We start from the raw sequence: 18,701 nt of genomic DNA on the forward strand, positions 1-18,701 counted from the left end.
AATCAAGCTTGCTAATTGCACCCTTTACACTTGTTAACAGGCAAATGGTTCTTCTCCCACCCTGGACATTCCACAGGTATATATACTCCACTTGAAGAAGAAGAAGAAGAGTTTGGATTTATATCCCCCCTTTCTCTCCTGTAGGAGACTCAAAGGGGCTGACAATCTCCTTGCCTTTCCCCCCTCACAACAAACACCCTGTGAGGTGGGTGGGGCTGAGAGAGCTCCGAGAAGCTGTGACTAGCCCAAGGTCACCCAGCTGGCGTGTGTGGGAGTGTACAGGCTAATCTGAATTCCCTAGATAACTATATTCCCCACAACTCAAGCAGCAGAGCTGGGAATCAAACCTGGTTCCTCCAAATCAGAGTGCACCTGCTCTTAGCCACTGTTCTTAGCTACTATGCCACTTGCTTTGCTTTACTACCATCAGATCCTCTGAAGATGCCAGCCACAGATGCAAGCGAAACGACAGGAGAAAATGCTACTAGAACACGGCCATACAGCCCAGAAACCACATAACACCCCAAACATTACATCATTTCCAACATTAAATAATATTTCAAATATATACACATATAGAAAATATTTAAAACAATTATATAGAACACGTGCACACATAAAAACACACAAAAAAGGGAGGAGTGCTAATCACAGTCACTGAGAACATCAAACCAAACTGTTCATCCACTGGAGGAAGACCCCAATAGTGGGAAACAGATAAATCTTCACAGGAATTGGTTGTGGTGGGTTTTCCAGGCTGTGTGGCTGTGGTCTGGTGGATCTTGTTCCTAACGTTTCGCCTGCATCTGTGGCTGGCATCTTCAGAGATGTATCACAGAGGGAAGTCTGTTACACACTGTGTCCAGTGAGAAGGGAATGTTTTAGTGGGGTATAAATTGTCATGTCCCCAGGTAGGGAACCAATCAGTAAGTGTTTGGGTGGAACTAGCTATGCAAAGGTATGGTTGATAGTATAGTATTATAGGTGGGGTTTTTCAATTCAGGGAATGATTCACATTTGCATTCCTTGCAGGGTGTGATTCACATTTGCATTCAGTCCAGGAAGTGATTCACATTTGCATTCCCTGCAGCAGCAGCAGTATTGATGAAAGCAAATCCTGTGTTTGGGTGGAGTCTATTGTCCATGAACCCTTGGGGTTTGCTTTTGGTGTTTTTAAGTACTGGTAGCCAAGCGTCGTTAATTCTCAGATTCTTCATAGGAATTCTTCATAGGAATGACTTGGTGCCACAACCAAGAAGGCCCTTTCTCGGGCTGCCACCTGCCTAGCTTCAGGTGGTGGGAGGACCTGAAGCAGGGCTCTGAAGATGAACATGGTGACTGGATAGAGTCATACAAGAGCAGGTGATTCTTCAGGTAAGCTGGCTGTGAGCTGTATAGGTCATTACCAGCACCTTGAATTGGGCCCAGGAGCAAATTAGGAGCCAGTATAGATAGGAACAGACTGGAGAGATACATATCCCATGACCCACTCCATTCAACATCCTGGCAGCAACATTCTATAACTATGGCCCCTTCCGCACACGCAAAATAATGCATTTTCAAACCACTTTCACAACTGTTTTGCCATTCCGCACAGCTTCAAAGAGCACTGAAAGCAGTTTGAAAGTGCATTATTCTGCATGTGCGGAAGGAGCCAGAGTTTTGGCCATAGCTTCCAGACCGTCTTCAAGGGCAGCCCCACACAAAGTGTATTAAAGCAATACAATCTAGATGTTACCATGGCATGTACCACAGTGGGAAGATCTTTCCTGCCCAAGAATGGCTGAAGCTGGAATCCCTGACCACGGCTGCCACCTGTACATCCCTACCAAAGAGTAGAGGCTGAGGCAGAAAGGCATTGGTTTATTTAAGACTACCGACTGAATTCATGCCACAGGCATGATTTGAACTGAGGTGTCTGTACCCAAACATCCTTGTATATTACCTGAGTAATGCCTAAGCCAGTGATGGTGAACCTTTTTGAGACCCAAACCCCAGTTATTTATTGCAAAGTGCCAACCAAGCAATTTAACCTGAATTGGCTCTCTCTTCCTCCGCCCCACCCACTCGAGCAGGGGCCAGCCTGATCTAGCCTCCAGCAAGTCCCACATGCACCGCTCTGTGCCTCTCTAGCATCTCTGCCTCCTCTGCGCCCCCCTCCTCGGGCAGCAGCCACCCGGAGCACAGCACCAGGCCTGCCAGCCGAGTCATCCCTGCTCACTGCGGTGCACGTACGTCGTGCTCAGTGGCCCAGGCCAGCCTAGATGTGTGTGTGCGTGGGGGGGGGGGGTGATTTTCAGCCCTCCACATGACAAACTCTGTGTGTGTGCCCACAGAAAGGGCTCCGAGTGCCACAGGTTCGCCATCACTGGCCTAAGCAGTACCACAATAAACTTTGGCTTTTGATACTGTCAGACCCCAGGTTTTACTGCTAGAGAAGCTTATCTTAGGTTTGGGTTTCTTATAAAAGAAGGAGTTTAGATTTATACTCTGCCTTTCTCTCCTATAAGGAGTCTCAAGGCAGTTTACAAACTCCTTTCCCCTTCCTCCCCCCCCCAGATACCTTGAGAGGTACGTGGGGCAGGTAGAGCTCAGAGAGAACTGTGACTAGCCCAAGTACACCCACCAGGCCTCATGTGGAGGAGTGGGTAAACAAATCCAGTTCACTAGATAAGACTCCACGGCTCATGTGGAGGAGTACGAAATCTCCAGATTACAGTCCACCGCTCTTAACCACTGCACCACACTGTCTCTCTTCACCGTGCTGGTTCAAAATGCTCTGTAATTAAAAAGCAAACAAAGCAAACAAACGGACACAAAAGGAAATCATAACCATCAGCGAAATTCCTGAGGAGTACTTACATGCATGGCTAAAATACTGCGAGGGACTAACTCTCTGTATTGTCTAATGGTAAAGTGCCATGTTTTTATTCTCATAAGGTCGTCGAAAGTAAATTCCAAGATAAGACGCCCTTCTGTGCACACCTAGAAGAGAGGGAGGGAAACGGAAAATAAACTTCTCTGAGATAAATTTCGTGGGAAAGTTTTAAAATGCTGACAGCGTTTTATGTTCGGCTTTACTGAAGTAATTGTCCCTCCCCCCCCGCGCCCCTAGAAGAAAAAAGAAATAAAGAAAGTAATTCCGTAGACAATAGTTGATCAGGCGGTAGATTTTACAGCGTTACGGGCTCTAAATCTTATTTATCACATTTTTGTTTTGTTTCCCCTTCTGTTTGCAGTTGTGCATACACAATACCTAACCGATCAGCCAGAGGCTCCTACATTCTTTATGTAAATCTTCTTGGTCACTGAATTGAGCTATTAAGTTAAAGTCTCATCTAGTAACTAGGGATCTTCTAACTTCTACCCAATCCCTCTTAGGGTTGGACCCATCCAATTGCCCCACACAATGGCCTCTTCCGCACATGTAGAATAACGCACTTTCAATCCACTTTCACAATTGTTTGCAAGTGGATCTTGCTATTCCGCACAGCTGCAAAGTGCATTGAAAGTGGATTGAAAGTGCATTATTCTGCATGTGTGGAATGGGCCAATCTCACCCAATTCCCCCATTTACTGTGGACCCAATCACAGATTTGGGTTCATGCCCATCCCATGATCCCAGGCATAGCCTTTTGATCATCCAATGAGGCCTTCTCCTCCCTTTCTCTCTGATGGATCATTTCTCCCATCCCTCCTTTCCTGTTATTTGCCTCCTCTGGTTTACCTTCCGTTCCTTTCTGTTCTTTGCTTTTCCTGCCCCCTTGGCTGCCCGGAGGACACCTGCCTTTCTTTTCTGAAAGGAAAGTTCAAAGCAGCCTGCAAATGGGAGCAGATGCCCACAGAAAGTATCTTGCTGTATCCTCGAAGGATGGTTTGATGCAGAGGAATGTTGACAGATATCCTGAGGTACTGCCTCTTCATTCCTGGCATGTTACCAAGTTTTGTTCTGTCTCAGGACATGGGGTGTGAGCGTGTCTGTGCCGTCAAGTCGCAGCTGACTTATGGCAACTCCGCAGGGTTTTCAAGGCAAGAAGCATTTGGAAGTGGTTTGCCACTAAGAACATAAGAACATAAGAACAAGCCAGCTGGATCAGACCGGAGCCCATCTAGTCCAGCTCTCTGCTACTCGCAGTGGCCCACCAGGTGCCTTTGGGAGCTCACATGCAGGAGGTGAAAGCAATGGCCTTCTGCTGCTGCTGCTGCTCCTGAGCACCTGGTCTGCTCAGGCATTTGCAATCTCAGATCAAGGAGGATCAAGATTGGTAGCCATAGATCGACTTCTCCTCCATCAATCTGTCCAAGCCCCTTTTAAAGCTATCCAGGTTAGTGGCCATCACCACCTCCTGTGGCAGCATATTCCAAACACCAATCACACGTTGCGTGAAGAAGTGTTTCCTTTTATTAGTCCTAATTCTTCCCCCCAGCATTTTCAATGCATGCCCCCTGGTTCTAGTATTGTGAGAAAGAGAGACAAATTTCTCTCTGTCAACATTTTCTACCCCATGCATAATTTTGTAGACTTCAATCATATCCCCCCCTCAGACGTCTCCTCTCCAAACTAAAGAGTCCCAAACGCTGCAGCCTCTCCTCATAAGGAAGGTGCTCCAGTCCCTCAATCATCCTCGTTGCCTGAGTCTGTGTGGGCTGAGGGAGTTCTGAGAAAACCCAAGGTCACCCAGTAGGCTTCACGTGGAGGAGTGGGAAATTGAACCCAGTTCTCCCGATTAGAGTCTGCCTCTCTTAACCACTACACTATGCCAGCTCTCTGAGAACACGGAGTAGTACAAAACAACATCATATGAAATAAATGTCTTTTAATACTGCAGATCTTTTCATGACTTTTCCTTTAAAGAATGCAGGGACTTTTGAATAGCATCCAAGGAACTACCAGTAGCTCACCCACTGGGAGAACCAATGCTGGAAAGGTCCACGCAGAAGCAGAGGACCTGCAAGGACTTTTGGGGGCATCTTGTTTCCTCCTACCCAGTGGTGGGATCCAAAAATTTTAGTAACAGGTTCCCATGGTGGTGGGATTCAAACTGTGGTGTAGCACCAATGGGGCCGGGCATTCCAGGGGCCGGGCATTCCTGGGCAGGGTTGTGGCAAGGACGCAGCCGCTGCGCCAGTCCTTGGGCGGGAAACAAATGCACGCAGGCGCAGGCTGCCACACACGCCGGTGCACCTCCTGCTAGACTGCTTCAAGTTCTGCGCGCTGCTGCTGAGAGGAGGGGCGTAACTGAGGCAAAAATCACGTGGCAAAATCACCAATTAGTAACCCCCTCTCGGCACACACAAATAATTAGTAACCTACTCTCGGGAACCTGTGAGAATCTGCTGGATCCCACCTCTGGTCCTCCCCCATATTTAGGTATATTTATTATTTATTTACTTTACTTCTACCTACAACACCCAGTGTGGTGTAGTCAGAGGCGGACCAAGGGGAAACTGCACCCGGGGCACGTGCCCCCCCCTGCGCCCCTGCTGCAGTGCTGCCCGCCCCCACCATGCCACAACTCCTCCACGCCTCTGCTGCGGCTCCACCTGGGGCGTCGCACCTCCACCCTATGGGCGATACACCACTGGGTGTAGTGGTTAAGAGCAGGTGGACTCTAATCTGGAAACGTGGGTTTGATTCCACACTCCGACATTCCTGCTGGGTGACCTTGGGCTAGTCACAGTTCTCTCAGAATTCTCTCACCTCCATCTGACTCACAAGGAGCTTGTAGGCCACCTTGAGTCTCCTTACAGGAGAGAAAGATGAATTATGAATCCATATGAAATGCTGCTGCTTCTTTTTCTTTACAATGGGGTCCTGTCCTTCATTTTATCCTTACAGGATTCTGTAGATTAGATTTAATGTGTTCGTCTAGCCTCAAGTGAACCTGAGACTCTTCCATGGCAGAGCGAAGGTCCAATTCTGGGTTTTCCAGATCCTAGTCTGAAACGCAACCACTATACCGCACTGGTTTTCACGAGGTAGCTGTTGTTCAGCAGTAGCGAGCAGCCAGGCCACAATGAATCCTGCAAATCACCTGGTGGTTGCTGGCTACCAGGCCTGGCTCTGAGGAGTCTTCCCTCAGAGGTCAAAATAGCCTTGGGAGTAGCCCTGCCCCTCCCCACTCCCCTCAATGTTTACAGACAAAAACCAAGACTTGAAAGCTCCCAATACTTTTGTGGTTGCCCAGCAACCCCTGCAATTGACAATGGTTGTCAAGGCAAGGAATGTTCAGAAGTGGTTTCCCACTTCCTGCCTCTGCATAGCAACCCTGGACTTCCTTGGTGGTCTCGCATCCAAGCCTGCTTAGCTTTTGAGATTGGATGAGATCAGGCTAGCCTGGCCCATCCAGCTCAGAAGAAGAAGAAGAAGAAGAAGAAGAAGAAGAAGAAGAAGAAGAAGAAGAAGAAGAAGAAGAAGAAGAAGAAGAAGAAGAAGAAGAAGAAGAAGAAGAAGAAGAAGAAGAAGAGAAGAAGAAGAAGAAGAAGAAGAAGAAGAAGAAGAAGAGGAGGAGGAGGAGGAGGAGGAGGAGGAGGAGGAGGAGGAGTTTGGATTTATATCCCCCCTTTCTCTCCTGCAGGAGACTCAAAGGGGCTTACAATCTCCTTCCCTTTCCCCCCTCACCACAAACACCCTGTGAGGTAGGTGGGGCTGAGAGAGCTCCGAGAAGCTGTGACTAGCCCAAGGTCACCCAAGCTGGCGTGTGTGGGAGTGCACAGGCTAATCTGAACTCCCCAGATAAGCCTCCACAGCTCAAGTGGCAGAGCTGGGAATCAAACCCAGTTCCTCCAGATTAGATACACGAGTTCTTAACCTCCTACACCACTGCTGCTCTCAGGGCAAATGGGTGTCTCCTCAGAGGCAACAAAATGGACAGGGAGACCACAGTGGGTCTAGGAAAGGGACTTGCTGGCCGGTCCTTTTGTGGTTGGTGAAGGGGGTGTGATCGCTACTGCCTTTTTGGAAAAGTGGCCCTCCAACAACACCAGCTTGTTTGGTTTTAATTCCGGCTCTTAGGCGAAAATTGTCTTTCTAAGTTGCTCACAGCTATTAAAATTCAAAACACATTCCTAGCAGCAGACATCATATTAATGAAAATAAGACACAGGCTCAGCCTTCTGGCTTACAAATGCAGAGAAATGTGGGGGAAAGGTAAAGGCAGATGAAAATGACTGTATCAACCAGGGACACTTGGGTGGTACCTGTTTCTGGTAAATCATGGCCCCAATTTAGTCTCCTTTTGCGCCTGTAGACTGCCATCTTAAAATGTTAGGCTGAGATGCAAAAGCTTCAACTCCTTCCCTGCAGAGTTTAGGATTTCTGAATTGGGGGGAGGGTACCTTTTTTCCAAAGCGAACACATATCAATCCATACCCATAAACATTACGGCATCATGTAGTGCACGGCACACTGTAACAGTATCAGCGTTAAGTCCCAAAGAATGATATATCCTTAATGATATATCCTTAATTAATTCTTATTATTGCTTTCTAATTGTCTTAGTTATTCATATTATTAAGGTTCATGCCTTTCTCTGTTGTATCTGTTTACTTGTTCTTCTCCTCTCCAAAACCTCAACCCATCAGTTCATTCTTTTCTGTTTTATGCAAAGTCTATCAAGGGATTCTAACCATGAATGGATTTAGATCAGAGGTGGGATCCAGCAGGTTCTCACAGGTTCCCGAGAGTAGGTTACTAATTATTTGTGTGTGCCGAGAGGGGGTTACTAATTGGTGATTTTGCCACGTGATTTTTGCCTTAGTGACGCCCCTCCTCTCAGCAGTAGCGCGCAGAACTTGAAGAAGTCTAGCAGGAGGTGCACCGGTGTGCGTGGCAGCCTGCGCCTGAATGCATTCGTTTCCCGCCTAAGGACTGGCGCAGGGCTGCGTCCTTGCCACAGCCCCGCCCAGGAATGCCCCGCCCCTGGAATGCCCGGCCACGCCCCCGTCATGCCCCGCCCAGCCCCATTGGCGCTACGCCACAGTTTGAATCCCACCACCATGGGAACCTGTTACTAACATTTTTGGATCCCACCACTGATTTAGATACTTTAATTTCTCTAATCAAAGTAGGTTTGACCATATCTGCCAATTCCAATAGCTTCACAGATTATCCTTCTATTGTAGGTATACGTGCAATTTTTCCATTTTTGTGCACATAATAATCTCGCTGCTGATGTCATATATATGAAAAAAAATTGTCCCATATTTTTTTCAACCTGTTTGTCCACAAGACCCCAAAGAAAAGCTTCGGGTTTCATTTGTATACTACTCTTTAAAATCTTCAGAGTCATCACATGTATTTGTATCCAAATAAGAAAAAGCCTCTTCACTTCAATGCATGATAACTCCATGAAGGTGGAACCAAACAAGTCCAGGTCTGATCAATGGCTAGATCAGGGGTCTGCAACCTGTGGCTCTCCAGATGTTCATGGACTACAATTCCCACCAGCCCCAGCCACCCAGCAGAGGCTGATGGGAATTGTAGTCCATGAACATCTGAAGAGCCACAGGTTGCAGACCCTTGGGCTAGATGGTTCACAGTCTGGGATCCTTACACTTGTTGCCTTGAAAGTGTTTTGAACCTAGAGGTAAATTATGTTTTTCTAGTATCACTACAGTCGGCATTTATGGCACGTGGCAGTGTGCTTGTGCCGCCAGGTTTTCTGCAGGCACCGCGAATCACAGCAAGCCTTACAGACTGCATTCACGCCCTTTCTCCTAGGGTAGGAGTTGGTCTTGCCCAGCTATGATTACCAAATTTAGCTTGAGAAATTCCTGGAGATTTTAGGGTAATACCTAGGGAGGGAGCTCAGTGGGGCTGTGATGCCATACAGGAGGGGTGCCAACCTATGGTGCTCCAGATGTTCATGGACTACAATTCCCATTGTTTTGGGGTGGTTCCCCCACCCCCCAGCATCACTTTCGGTGTTGTTTAAACTAGGGAGCCCAGAGTCTCCCTTTAAGGTGGATTTAAAAGGAGAATCTGGGCTCTCTAGTCTAAACAATATTAAAAGTGATGCTGTTTCAGGGTGGATCCCCCCCCCCAAAAAACAGCATCACTTTCAATGTTGTTTAAACTAGGGAGCCCTGGGTGTGTTCAGATTTGTCAGTTGGGCATGTTTTATAATGTGATGGTGACTTTGAGATGACTTGGTGCAAAAAATCATACTTTTGTTGTGGGGGGGCCACCCATACGGGCGGGGGGACACGGAAAAACGCAGATTTTGTGCTGGGCTCCATTTTTCCTAGCTACGCCTCTGTCTGCTGGGCTGTGGTGGGTAACAAGCAGCTTGGCTCTGACCCAATAGGGTTGTTTTTTAAGTTCTCCAAAAAAACCAATTTACTTGACATGGTTTCAGACCAACCATTCAGATGAAAAATGCACCTCCTTGATTTTTTTGCCAGAAGTTCCTGAAGATCTATTAAAAAGAAGGCTGACTGGAATAAAATAAAACAGAGGCACCTTGAAGTAACACCATCCATTCCAATACAAGCTTTTGTGGGTCAAAGGTTACATCTTCAGATGCTTGTTGGGAGGAAATTATTGCTGACGTATTTATAAGAAAAAAAATCATAGCTGGGGAACATTTTGTTGTTGTTCTTATAAATACCTCTGCAATTACTTCTTTCCAATTAGCATGTGAAGAAGTAAGTTTTGACTCACAAAACCTCATACGCGATGCATGCTGTTAATTTTTAAGATGCCCCTGGATTTCTGTTTTATTTTGCCACAACAATCTAACACAGCTACCTGTTTGGAATTAGACTGGGAAAAAAAATCAGCGCTAAACTTGGGTAGTAAAAAACAGAATACCTATTTTAGATAGAAGTTTGCATTTGCCGATCTTCCGTTTGCCTTCTGGGGACGATAAGCAATCCTGCATTTATTTTTTTGCCTAATGTTCCCATGCGCAGCTTCCCTTTCGGCGTGAGCTGATCTACTCACAATCTGAATCCCATTAACATACTATTTGAAACCCTGCAGGTCGTGCGATCAGACATTTGGGAGAAAGGAGATGTGGTTAAGTCTCGGAGTGTGGAAAAAGTAATAGGTTTTTTTTAAAAAAACAAACAAGCGCGCATACCTGTCACCTCCCTTAAACCCACCTAACCACTCTCATTTGACCTTAACTGGTCGTTTACAGTCAGACAAGACATTTTACTGACCTATACATTCACAGGCAATTAACTTATGGAATTTATTACTGTTAACATGGGCTGAGGACTGGGACTGAAGACAGCTTTTTAGACGGATCAGAAGTTCAGAGAGGACTGGAGAACCACTTTAAGGCATAGTATGTTTAGGACGGCATGTGAGAGAGGAACAGTGCTGCTCGTTTTATGGCCAGTTTGTGCGGTAAGGACAATACTGCCACACCTGAATATCATCCAAAGGGAAGCAATGTCTATCACCTTAGCAGCAAGAAGGAAATTCAGTGCAGCCAGAGGAAATTCTCTGACTGTCCACCTGCACAAATAGGGCCATTTCCTGCAGTGACTGCCATCTTAGGTCTTCCTCCCAGAAGAAGAAGAAGAAGAAGAAGAAGAAGAAGAAGAAGAAGAAGAAGAAGAGTAGTAGTAGTAGTAGTAGTAGTAGTAGTAGTAGTAGTAGTAGTAGTAGTAGTAGTAGTAGTAGTAGTAGTAGTTTGGATTTATATCCCCCCTTTCTCTCCTGCAGGAGACTCATCTACTTGTTTTAATTGTGGAAGATCACTGCTGCTAGTGTTTTAATGTTTAATTTAGGTATTGTTTTAATTGAAACTATTTGCTGTATTCAAATGTTGATTGTTTTGTAAACCGCCCTGAGCCCTTCGGGGGTAGGACGGTCTATTAAATGTAAATAATAATAATGATAATAATAATAAAGGGGCTTACAATCTCCTTGCCCTTCCCCCCTCACAACAAACACCCTGTGAGGTAGGTGGGGCTGAGAGAGCTCTGAGAAGCTGTGACTAGCCCAAGGTCATCCAGCTGGCGTGTGTGGGAGTGCCCAGGCTAATCTGAATTCCCCAGATAAGCCTCCACAGCTCAGGCGGCAGAGCGGGGAATCAAATCCGGTTCCTCCAGATTAGATACACGAGCTCTTAACCTCCTATGCCACTACTGCTCCCTGCAGAAGAAAGAATAATCTTTGTTTACTTATTTATTATTTGATTTCTAGGTCATCTTTCCCCAGGCAACAGAAAATCAACTGTTGGACAATAAATGCAATCAGTAAAATCATCTCTTTGAATTCAGGGTGTCAAGCAAACCCTCAGAGGGTGGACAATATATTAATAACAAGCAAAAAGGAGCAGGAAAACACAACACAGGACAGGGAAGGGGAAAGGAGGCCAGCTGTTGTTTTCCTCAACCAAAGGCTCAACCAATGCTGCTGTTTTCCTCAACCAGCTCCATCTTGTAGTCCCTGCAGAGCTTAGTAAAGTCCCACAGAGCCCGGGTCTCAGCTGACAGGGCACTCCACCACGTTGGGGCCACAGCCAAGAAGGCCCTGATCCAAGGTTGAGGACAGCCAGATATCTTTAGGACCAGGGACCATCTTTGCTTTGGCTGTTTGTTTGTTTATTTAATATTCCGCCCCATCCCCGAAGGGCTCTGGGTGGTGTACAGCATAAAACCACATAAAATAATCATAAACAAACTTCCAGAATTATAATAAAAACAGCAGTTGTTGTATCCTAAGATGGCATCCCACCTAAACCTAATCCTCCTAGAAGGAGGAGGGAGAGATAATGGGTCCTGATGGTATTAATGTGTTCCATCTTTTCATATGTTCCATCTTTTCCCCTATACTTCACCAGCTCCTGCCGTGGACTTAACAGGAACATGTGCATCTGGAAACCTTACACTGAAATCATTTAGGATGCCCACGTCAGGCATTTCTGAAAGCCTATACCGTGGTGGCGAACCTTTGGCACTCCAGATGTTATGGACTACAATTCCCATCAGCCCCTGCCAATTGGCCATGCTGGCAGGGGCTGATGGGAATCGTAGTCCATAACATCTGGAGTGCCAAAGGTTCGCCACCAGCTATAACATACGAACAGAAAATATCATAGAGCCGAACTAGTAACTAGCAGGTAATTCATACACTGCATAAAGACATTTAACTTTCTTATGTATAGAACAAACTGAATTATTTCTCTCTAATCAATACAATTAGCGCGACCATCTCATCCGAGGCTGGCCTCCCCCTCCCCCGGCCGCCTTTCCCGCGGAATCCGAAACGAAAAGGTCGCCAATTAAGAAAACATTTTCTGTTGTGCCGAATTCCCGTTCCGGTACTGTGAGCTCTGACATTTTGTTTCTGTGGTAACCAAAATCAGCTGATTAGTTGGCATGGCAACAGAAAAGATGTAATCCCGGCAGACACACTCTAATCAATGCCCCCAGCACAGATGGTCTCTGGAGGATCAACAAGAAAGAGTCTGGCAGGCATTCAGAAGATCATGTGGCTGCTCTGACTAGGCCAGCCGGGGGGAAAAAAAGAAAAAGAGAGGAAAACTAAAAAAGAACATTTCTCAAACTAACCAGAAGCTTTTTTAACTCCTTCCTGGCCTTGCTTAAGCTGTAAAACTTTCTGTTAGTTAGCCGGGGGGGGGGGGGGGATAACTTCGCTTTAGCTTCTCTTTCACTGCACAAATACGCCAGTAATAATTTTTTTCTCTGACCTTCGGTTTTTATCGCAGTGAGTTTTTCATACCTACCCCCCCACCCCCAGCAAATCCTAACTCGATCTGCAATTTGTATAAATGCATAAAAGTGATGCGTGACTTTTCTTTGGATAAAAGAAACATAAACTGATCCTTTTTGCACTCCAGATGTTATGGACTACAATTCCCACCCACCAGCCCCTGCCAGCATGCCCGATTGGCCATGCTGGCAGGGGCGGATGGGAATTGTAGTCCATAACATCTGGAGTGCCACCACTGGTCTAAGGTTCGCCACCACTGGTCTAAGACCAAGATGTGCATATTTGGACACACAAAAGAAAAATATATTTTAGTGACATTTATTTATGGGAACTGAAAAGGAAATTCAGGAATGAGCAATATTAAATGAAACCACAAGCAGAGCTCATCAGGTTGGCAATATGGGTACAACTAGATAAATACTTGTGGGTTTTGTGGGTTTTTTTCCCCCAGGGAGATGAAGACATTTGTGGGGGGGAGGGGACAGCGCTATTTGTAATGTGTGGACTCACCCTACTTTTCTGCCTGGGAAATAGGTTTGGCAGGTTTGGAGAAGCCTGAAACCCCTGATTGTCCAGAGACAATAGCAAGAGAACAGGATCATTGGTTGTACTGTGAGATGTGATGATAGTAAAAAACCAGGTGGATGAGTGAATTTTTGCAAACATCTAGCATGTTTGTAAAGGGACTCCAATTTTGGAAGGGAGTCTTGAAAGAGCATGAGCATGTTCATGTGAATGTCACGATGCCAGAGACAACAGAGCCAAGACTTCCTGTTCTTCTGCATTGTTCAGCCCAGTAAAATTGCTGCAGCCCAACCAAAGAGGGGAAATGGCTCATGCTCGCCCCACCCCCATAAACTTAGCGTTTTGCTTTATTTTCCCTCAGTGAACATCACCACACAGATGAATCTGACGGGTAACATGTGTGATCCCTGACTGGCTAGGGTGGATTCCACACAGCATAAATATAATGGCCGTAGAACATTACAAAAAGGTCCATTTTGGGGTTTTGTGTTAAGAACATAAGAACATAAGAACAAGCCAGCTGGATCAGACCAGAGTCCATCTAGTCCAGCACTCTGCTACTCGCAGTGGCCCACCAGGTGCCTTTGGGAGCTCACATGCAGGATGTGAAAGCAATGGCCTTCTGCTGCTGCTGCTCCTGAGCACCTGGTCTGCTAAGGCATTTGCAATCTCAGATCAAAGAGGATCAAGATTGGTAGCCATAAATCGACTTCTCCTCCATAAATCTGTCCAAGCCCCTTTTAAAGCTATCCAGGTTAGTGGCCATCACCACCTCCTGTGGCAGCACATTCCAAACACCAATCACACGTTGCGTGAAGAAGTGTTTCCTTTTATTAGTCCTAATTCTTCCCTCCAGCATTTTCAATGAATGCCCCCTGGTTCTAGTATTGTGTTCCCACAACATGGAAGAACACAAGTGTTGTCTGCCAAAATGGATCTTTTTTACCACTTGCTGCACAGAGCTTGTCAATTTCACAGTGTGCCCACCACCATGTGTGCTGGAGAAGATTCTTTGTGGCAATTCTCCATGAAGGTTTCCTCTGCTTGCTATTTCATCCATTTGCTATTTCACTGTACAAAGTAGATGAATTGAGTTTGTTAAGAAGAAGAAGAAGAGGAGGAGGAGGAGGAGTTTGGATTTATATCCCCCCTTTCTCTCCTGTAAGGAGACTCAAAGGGGCTTACAAACTCCTTGCCCTTCCCCCCTCACAACAAACACCCAGTGAGGTAGGTGGGGCTGAGAGTGCTCCAAAAAGCTGTGACTAGCCCAAGACCACCCAGCTGGCGTGTGTAGGAGTGCACAGGCTAATCTGAATTCCCCAGATAAGCCTCCACAGCTCAAGCGGCAGAGTGGGGAATCAAACCCGGTTCCTCCAGATTAGAATTAGAATTAGCCTAGTGATCCCATGCATGTGTTGTTTTTCCTCTTCTTTGTTTTGAGGGGGCTGTCTGAGAAGCTACAGCAACACAAATATGAGCATATTGCAGCTTCTCTAGACATATCACCCTAGCTTTGCAAATAGCCCCCTCGAGACAAAAAAAAAGGAAAAACAACATGTGCATGGGATTGCTGGGTGTTAGGACTTGGAAACTTAAGCCAATAAACAGACTCTGAAGTATTGATCAGTAGTGTTTATTGATGAGGTATTGAAGCACCATACTTGGCAAAGACTGTTCTGATGAAACTGGCATTCACAGTCCTCTTTGGTCGAATCCCCACTAGCGTCTTAGCCAGGTTTCAGAACACAAACTAACCAGGGTTGAGGGACGACCTCCCCATTGCTTGCGTGGCAGATTCCGTTTCTGGTGCTCGTTCTCCCCGTTAAACCACGTTCTGGCAGGACCTGGTTGCAAGTGGCATAAACCCCATTAACACGGTTCAGAGCTGATCCGAGGGGAGGGATGGGGGTTGAAACCCTGACTCGTTTCCCGCCCTGGAGTGTGAAGTGGAATTCGGGCAACCAATCAGCGCTGCGATGCGCGCGCAGCATTTCTTTGGTTTAGTTTCCGTTTTTGCGATCGGCCAGTAGAAGGGGACGCAAACGTTAAACAGTCAAACGTGTAACTTTGAATCATTAATGGTTTACACAGGAAATGACTGACTGTTTGCACAGTTAAACGTTAAACTTTTACATGTTGGTTTTTTTGATCGGGTCCCTACAATGTACGTTTCCACAGTGGGGAAAGGTCCTGCCCCATCAAGGCACGCCAGCCAATCAGGGGAGACCGGTGAAGCGAGGTCGCCTGGTAGTGGGGATTGCTAAGAGTTCTGCAACCGGGTGTGTCTGCTGTGTGCTCGCTGCGGTGGGGAGGGAGAAACTCCGATGAAGAGGACACCGTTTCATAACAAACAGGTTTGGATCTGCGTGCAAATTGCAAGTGGGGATTCAACCTTTATTCCCCACTGGGAGCCCCCCTCCTGTTTTTCCAAGAGTTTGTGAAAAACAATATTTGGAGCTGAGGGGTTCCAAGGTCAGCGGCAGTGGGGGGGGGGGGGAGATCACTAGTGATCTTTGAAAAACCCAGATTGAGAGACCTATAATAAGCCTAAGTTGTTTTGGGGGAGATAGCTGTGTGAAATTCTTCCCCAAAACACTATTTATAAAGTCCTAAAGACATTATATTTGTGCTGTGAGGAATCCAGCTAGGAGTAAAGAGTTGGAAAAAATAAGCTTTAAGAATTGCACTGAAAACAACAATGTGTTAAGAAACAACAGAAAAGCACATATACTTTGCTAGTTTTTTTATATCTATGATATAAAGTCTCAATGCAATTCTAGCAACAAAGTCTCCCTCAAACCACTTTTAGTCCTCTATAGCCACGTTCCCCATCTCAAGCTAAGAATTGAGGCAAGGCCTATTTGTTTCAGGGGGCTTCTGTAGGAGAACTTCCTAGACACTGCTACCACTAAGTTTTACTTACTGCAGAGCAGTGTACATGGGTTGTGAGAAATGTCAAAAACTGAAATCCATGGTAACAGGAACCCCACAGGGCCAGGCAAGACGTGAGGAATCTGTGATCACATCAGAGCTTTCTATTTTGAGAGAGACCCAGACTGAGGATTGGCAATTTCATCTAAAAAGAAGAAGAAGAGTTTGGATTTATATCCCCCCGTTCTCTCCTGAAGGAGACTCAAAGGGGCTTACAATCTCCTTGCCCTTCCCCCCTCACAACAAACACCCTGTGAGGTAGGTGGGGCTGAGAGAGCTCCGAGAAGCTGTGACTAGCCCAAGGTCACCCAGCTGGCGTGTGTGGGAGTGTACAGGCTAATCTGAATTCCCCAGATAAGCCTCCACAGCTCAGGTGGCAGAGCGGGGAATCAAACCCGGTTCCTCCAGATTAGATACACGAGCTCTTAACCTCTTACGCCACTGCTGCTTTTTATACACCTACAATTAAATGTGCAAGTCTGTCTATCCATGTGTAAAGCAAGGTGGCCTATTCAGTGGTGGGATGCAAATAATTTAACAACTGGTTCTTTAGAAGCACCATTTTAACAACCCGTTCTGCCGAAGTGGTGCGAACCGGCTGAATCCCACCACTGGGCCTATTCGTTTTCAAAAGCATAGCATGCAGCTAAGGGAACACAGGCCCTGATTCCCCATAACCCACCTTACTTTGCTACCCTGACCGCTTCGCTGCTCATACGTTCCTTCCTCAGAACCTGGTCTGCAAGTCAGATTTTTAATTATCTCTAGAACAGGGAAGGCGTCTACAATCTGCCGCCCCTTACGGGGTCAACCATTTCAACCCAAATAGAGAAGAAGAAGATTTATATGCCCACTTTCTCTCCTGCAGGAGACTCAAAGGGGATTACAATCTCCTTGCCCTTCCCCCCTCACAACAAACACCCTGTGAGGTGGGTGGGGCTGAGAGAGCTCCAAGGAGCTGTGACAAGCCCAAGGTCACCCAGCTGGCATGTGTTGGAGTGCACAAGCTAATCTGAATTCCCCAGATAAGCCTCCACAGCTCAAGCGGCAGAGCTGGGAATCAAACCTGGTTCCTCCAGATTAGATACACGAGCTCTTAACCTCCTACGCCACTGGATTCCTTTATGTTGAGGGGGGAGCAATCCCTAAGAATTTCATTACAATAGATTAGGAGACAGAAAGTTACAGGTAGGACTAAATTCCTCATAAAAACCAATATGAATATAATTTGGTTCAGTGAATGAATGCTTCAGTATTAAAGAATTTGAACAAAATTGTTTGAAACCAAATCAACTAAACATGAAGATTTCTAATAATCTCCCCCCTGACTGTTGACCTTTACCCAAAACTCTGCATCTGCTATGCATCTGCTCTAGCACGAACATCAAGTAGAAGAGACTCTATTATAGTATGGAACATCTAAGGGGCTGGATCCCCCATAAAGGATCAAACCCTATAAGGGAAGCCTGCGTGTGCTGTGATTGAAAACAACTTTGTTCAAAATTATATGGAATCTGCCTTGCTACCTAAATGAGCAACGTGGGATATAAATCTTTAAAAACAACCCCCCCCCCCCAAAAGCTCAGTTTGCTTCTGTCAAAGACCACATGTTGACCATGCCACACAAGTAATTACTAGTTCCTCATTGCATTAGTTGGGTGTATATTTGCTCCAACGAAGCACCAGTCAAAACAAAATTTTTAAAAATGACTAAAATTGAGAAATACAGGAAAATATGATGAAATGCAGATAAACTATACTGGAAAAAGCAGACTATAGAAATTATTAAAAAAAATAAAATACAGTTCCAGTTAAAAAGTGAATAGTAAAAAACTTCGTGTTTGTCAAACATTCAGTTTACAAACTTCTGACAAAAACTTTGCCACTATAAGGCAACAATGAAAATCCTGACAATTTAAAAGCATAACTACTTTATCTGATTCAGTATAATCAATCATAGGGTCTATAGCTTGGGATAACAGGCTGGATCGGAGTTCTTGGTATAATAAGCAGTTCAGGAGAATGTGTGGGATGGAATCCAGCTGTCCTGTGCTACAGGGACAGAACCTCTTATCGCTTGGAAGACCTTTAAGTCTTCCTCTGTGTAGCGGAGATGGCATGATGTTAAATCTAGCCGGCATATAGGCTCTCCTGCGTATGGGATTTGTGAGCGCTGTAATATAATAGGCTGGGTATCCCTGCGTGAAAGGAATTGACATATTCGTTGTTGAACAAGATTTATTTGCCAAGCTCTGCAGTTGTTGATAGTCCATTGCTAACAGGCTCTCTCTGGGTGGGGCTGAGAGAGCTCCGAGAAGCTGTGACTAGCCCAAGGTCACCCAGCTGGCGTGTGTGGGAGTGCACAGGCTAATCTGAATTCCCCAGATAAGCCTCCACAGCTCAGGCGGCAGAGCGGGGAATCAAACCCGGTTCCTCCAGATTAGATACACGAGCTCTTAACCTCCTACGCCACAATAAAAACAAGACCTTTAATGAGTTCTACATAAGGCTGGCTGCTTGTATTTGACTTGGTGTACTCAGTCAGGTGTTT

At 46.0% G+C, this 18,701-nt stretch overlaps 1 protein-coding gene across 1 annotated transcript in view; it reads right to left on the reverse strand.

Moving 5' to 3' along the window:
- Window positions 1-18,701, reverse strand: part of LDB2 (LIM domain binding 2) — a 312,091-nt gene that overhangs the window by 47,966 nt on the left and 245,424 nt on the right. The window contains exon 4 of the mRNA XM_048508704.1: window positions 2,863-2,985. Coding sequence (XP_048364661.1) covers window positions 2,863-2,985 — 123 coding nt within the window. The remainder of the gene's footprint in view (window positions 1-2,862; window positions 2,986-18,701) is intronic.

Source organism: Sphaerodactylus townsendi, linkage group LG10 (assembly GCF_021028975.2).
Source record: "Sphaerodactylus townsendi isolate TG3544 linkage group LG10, MPM_Stown_v2.3, whole genome shotgun sequence".
Classification (NCBI taxonomy): domain Eukaryota; kingdom Metazoa; phylum Chordata; class Lepidosauria; order Squamata; family Sphaerodactylidae; genus Sphaerodactylus; species Sphaerodactylus townsendi.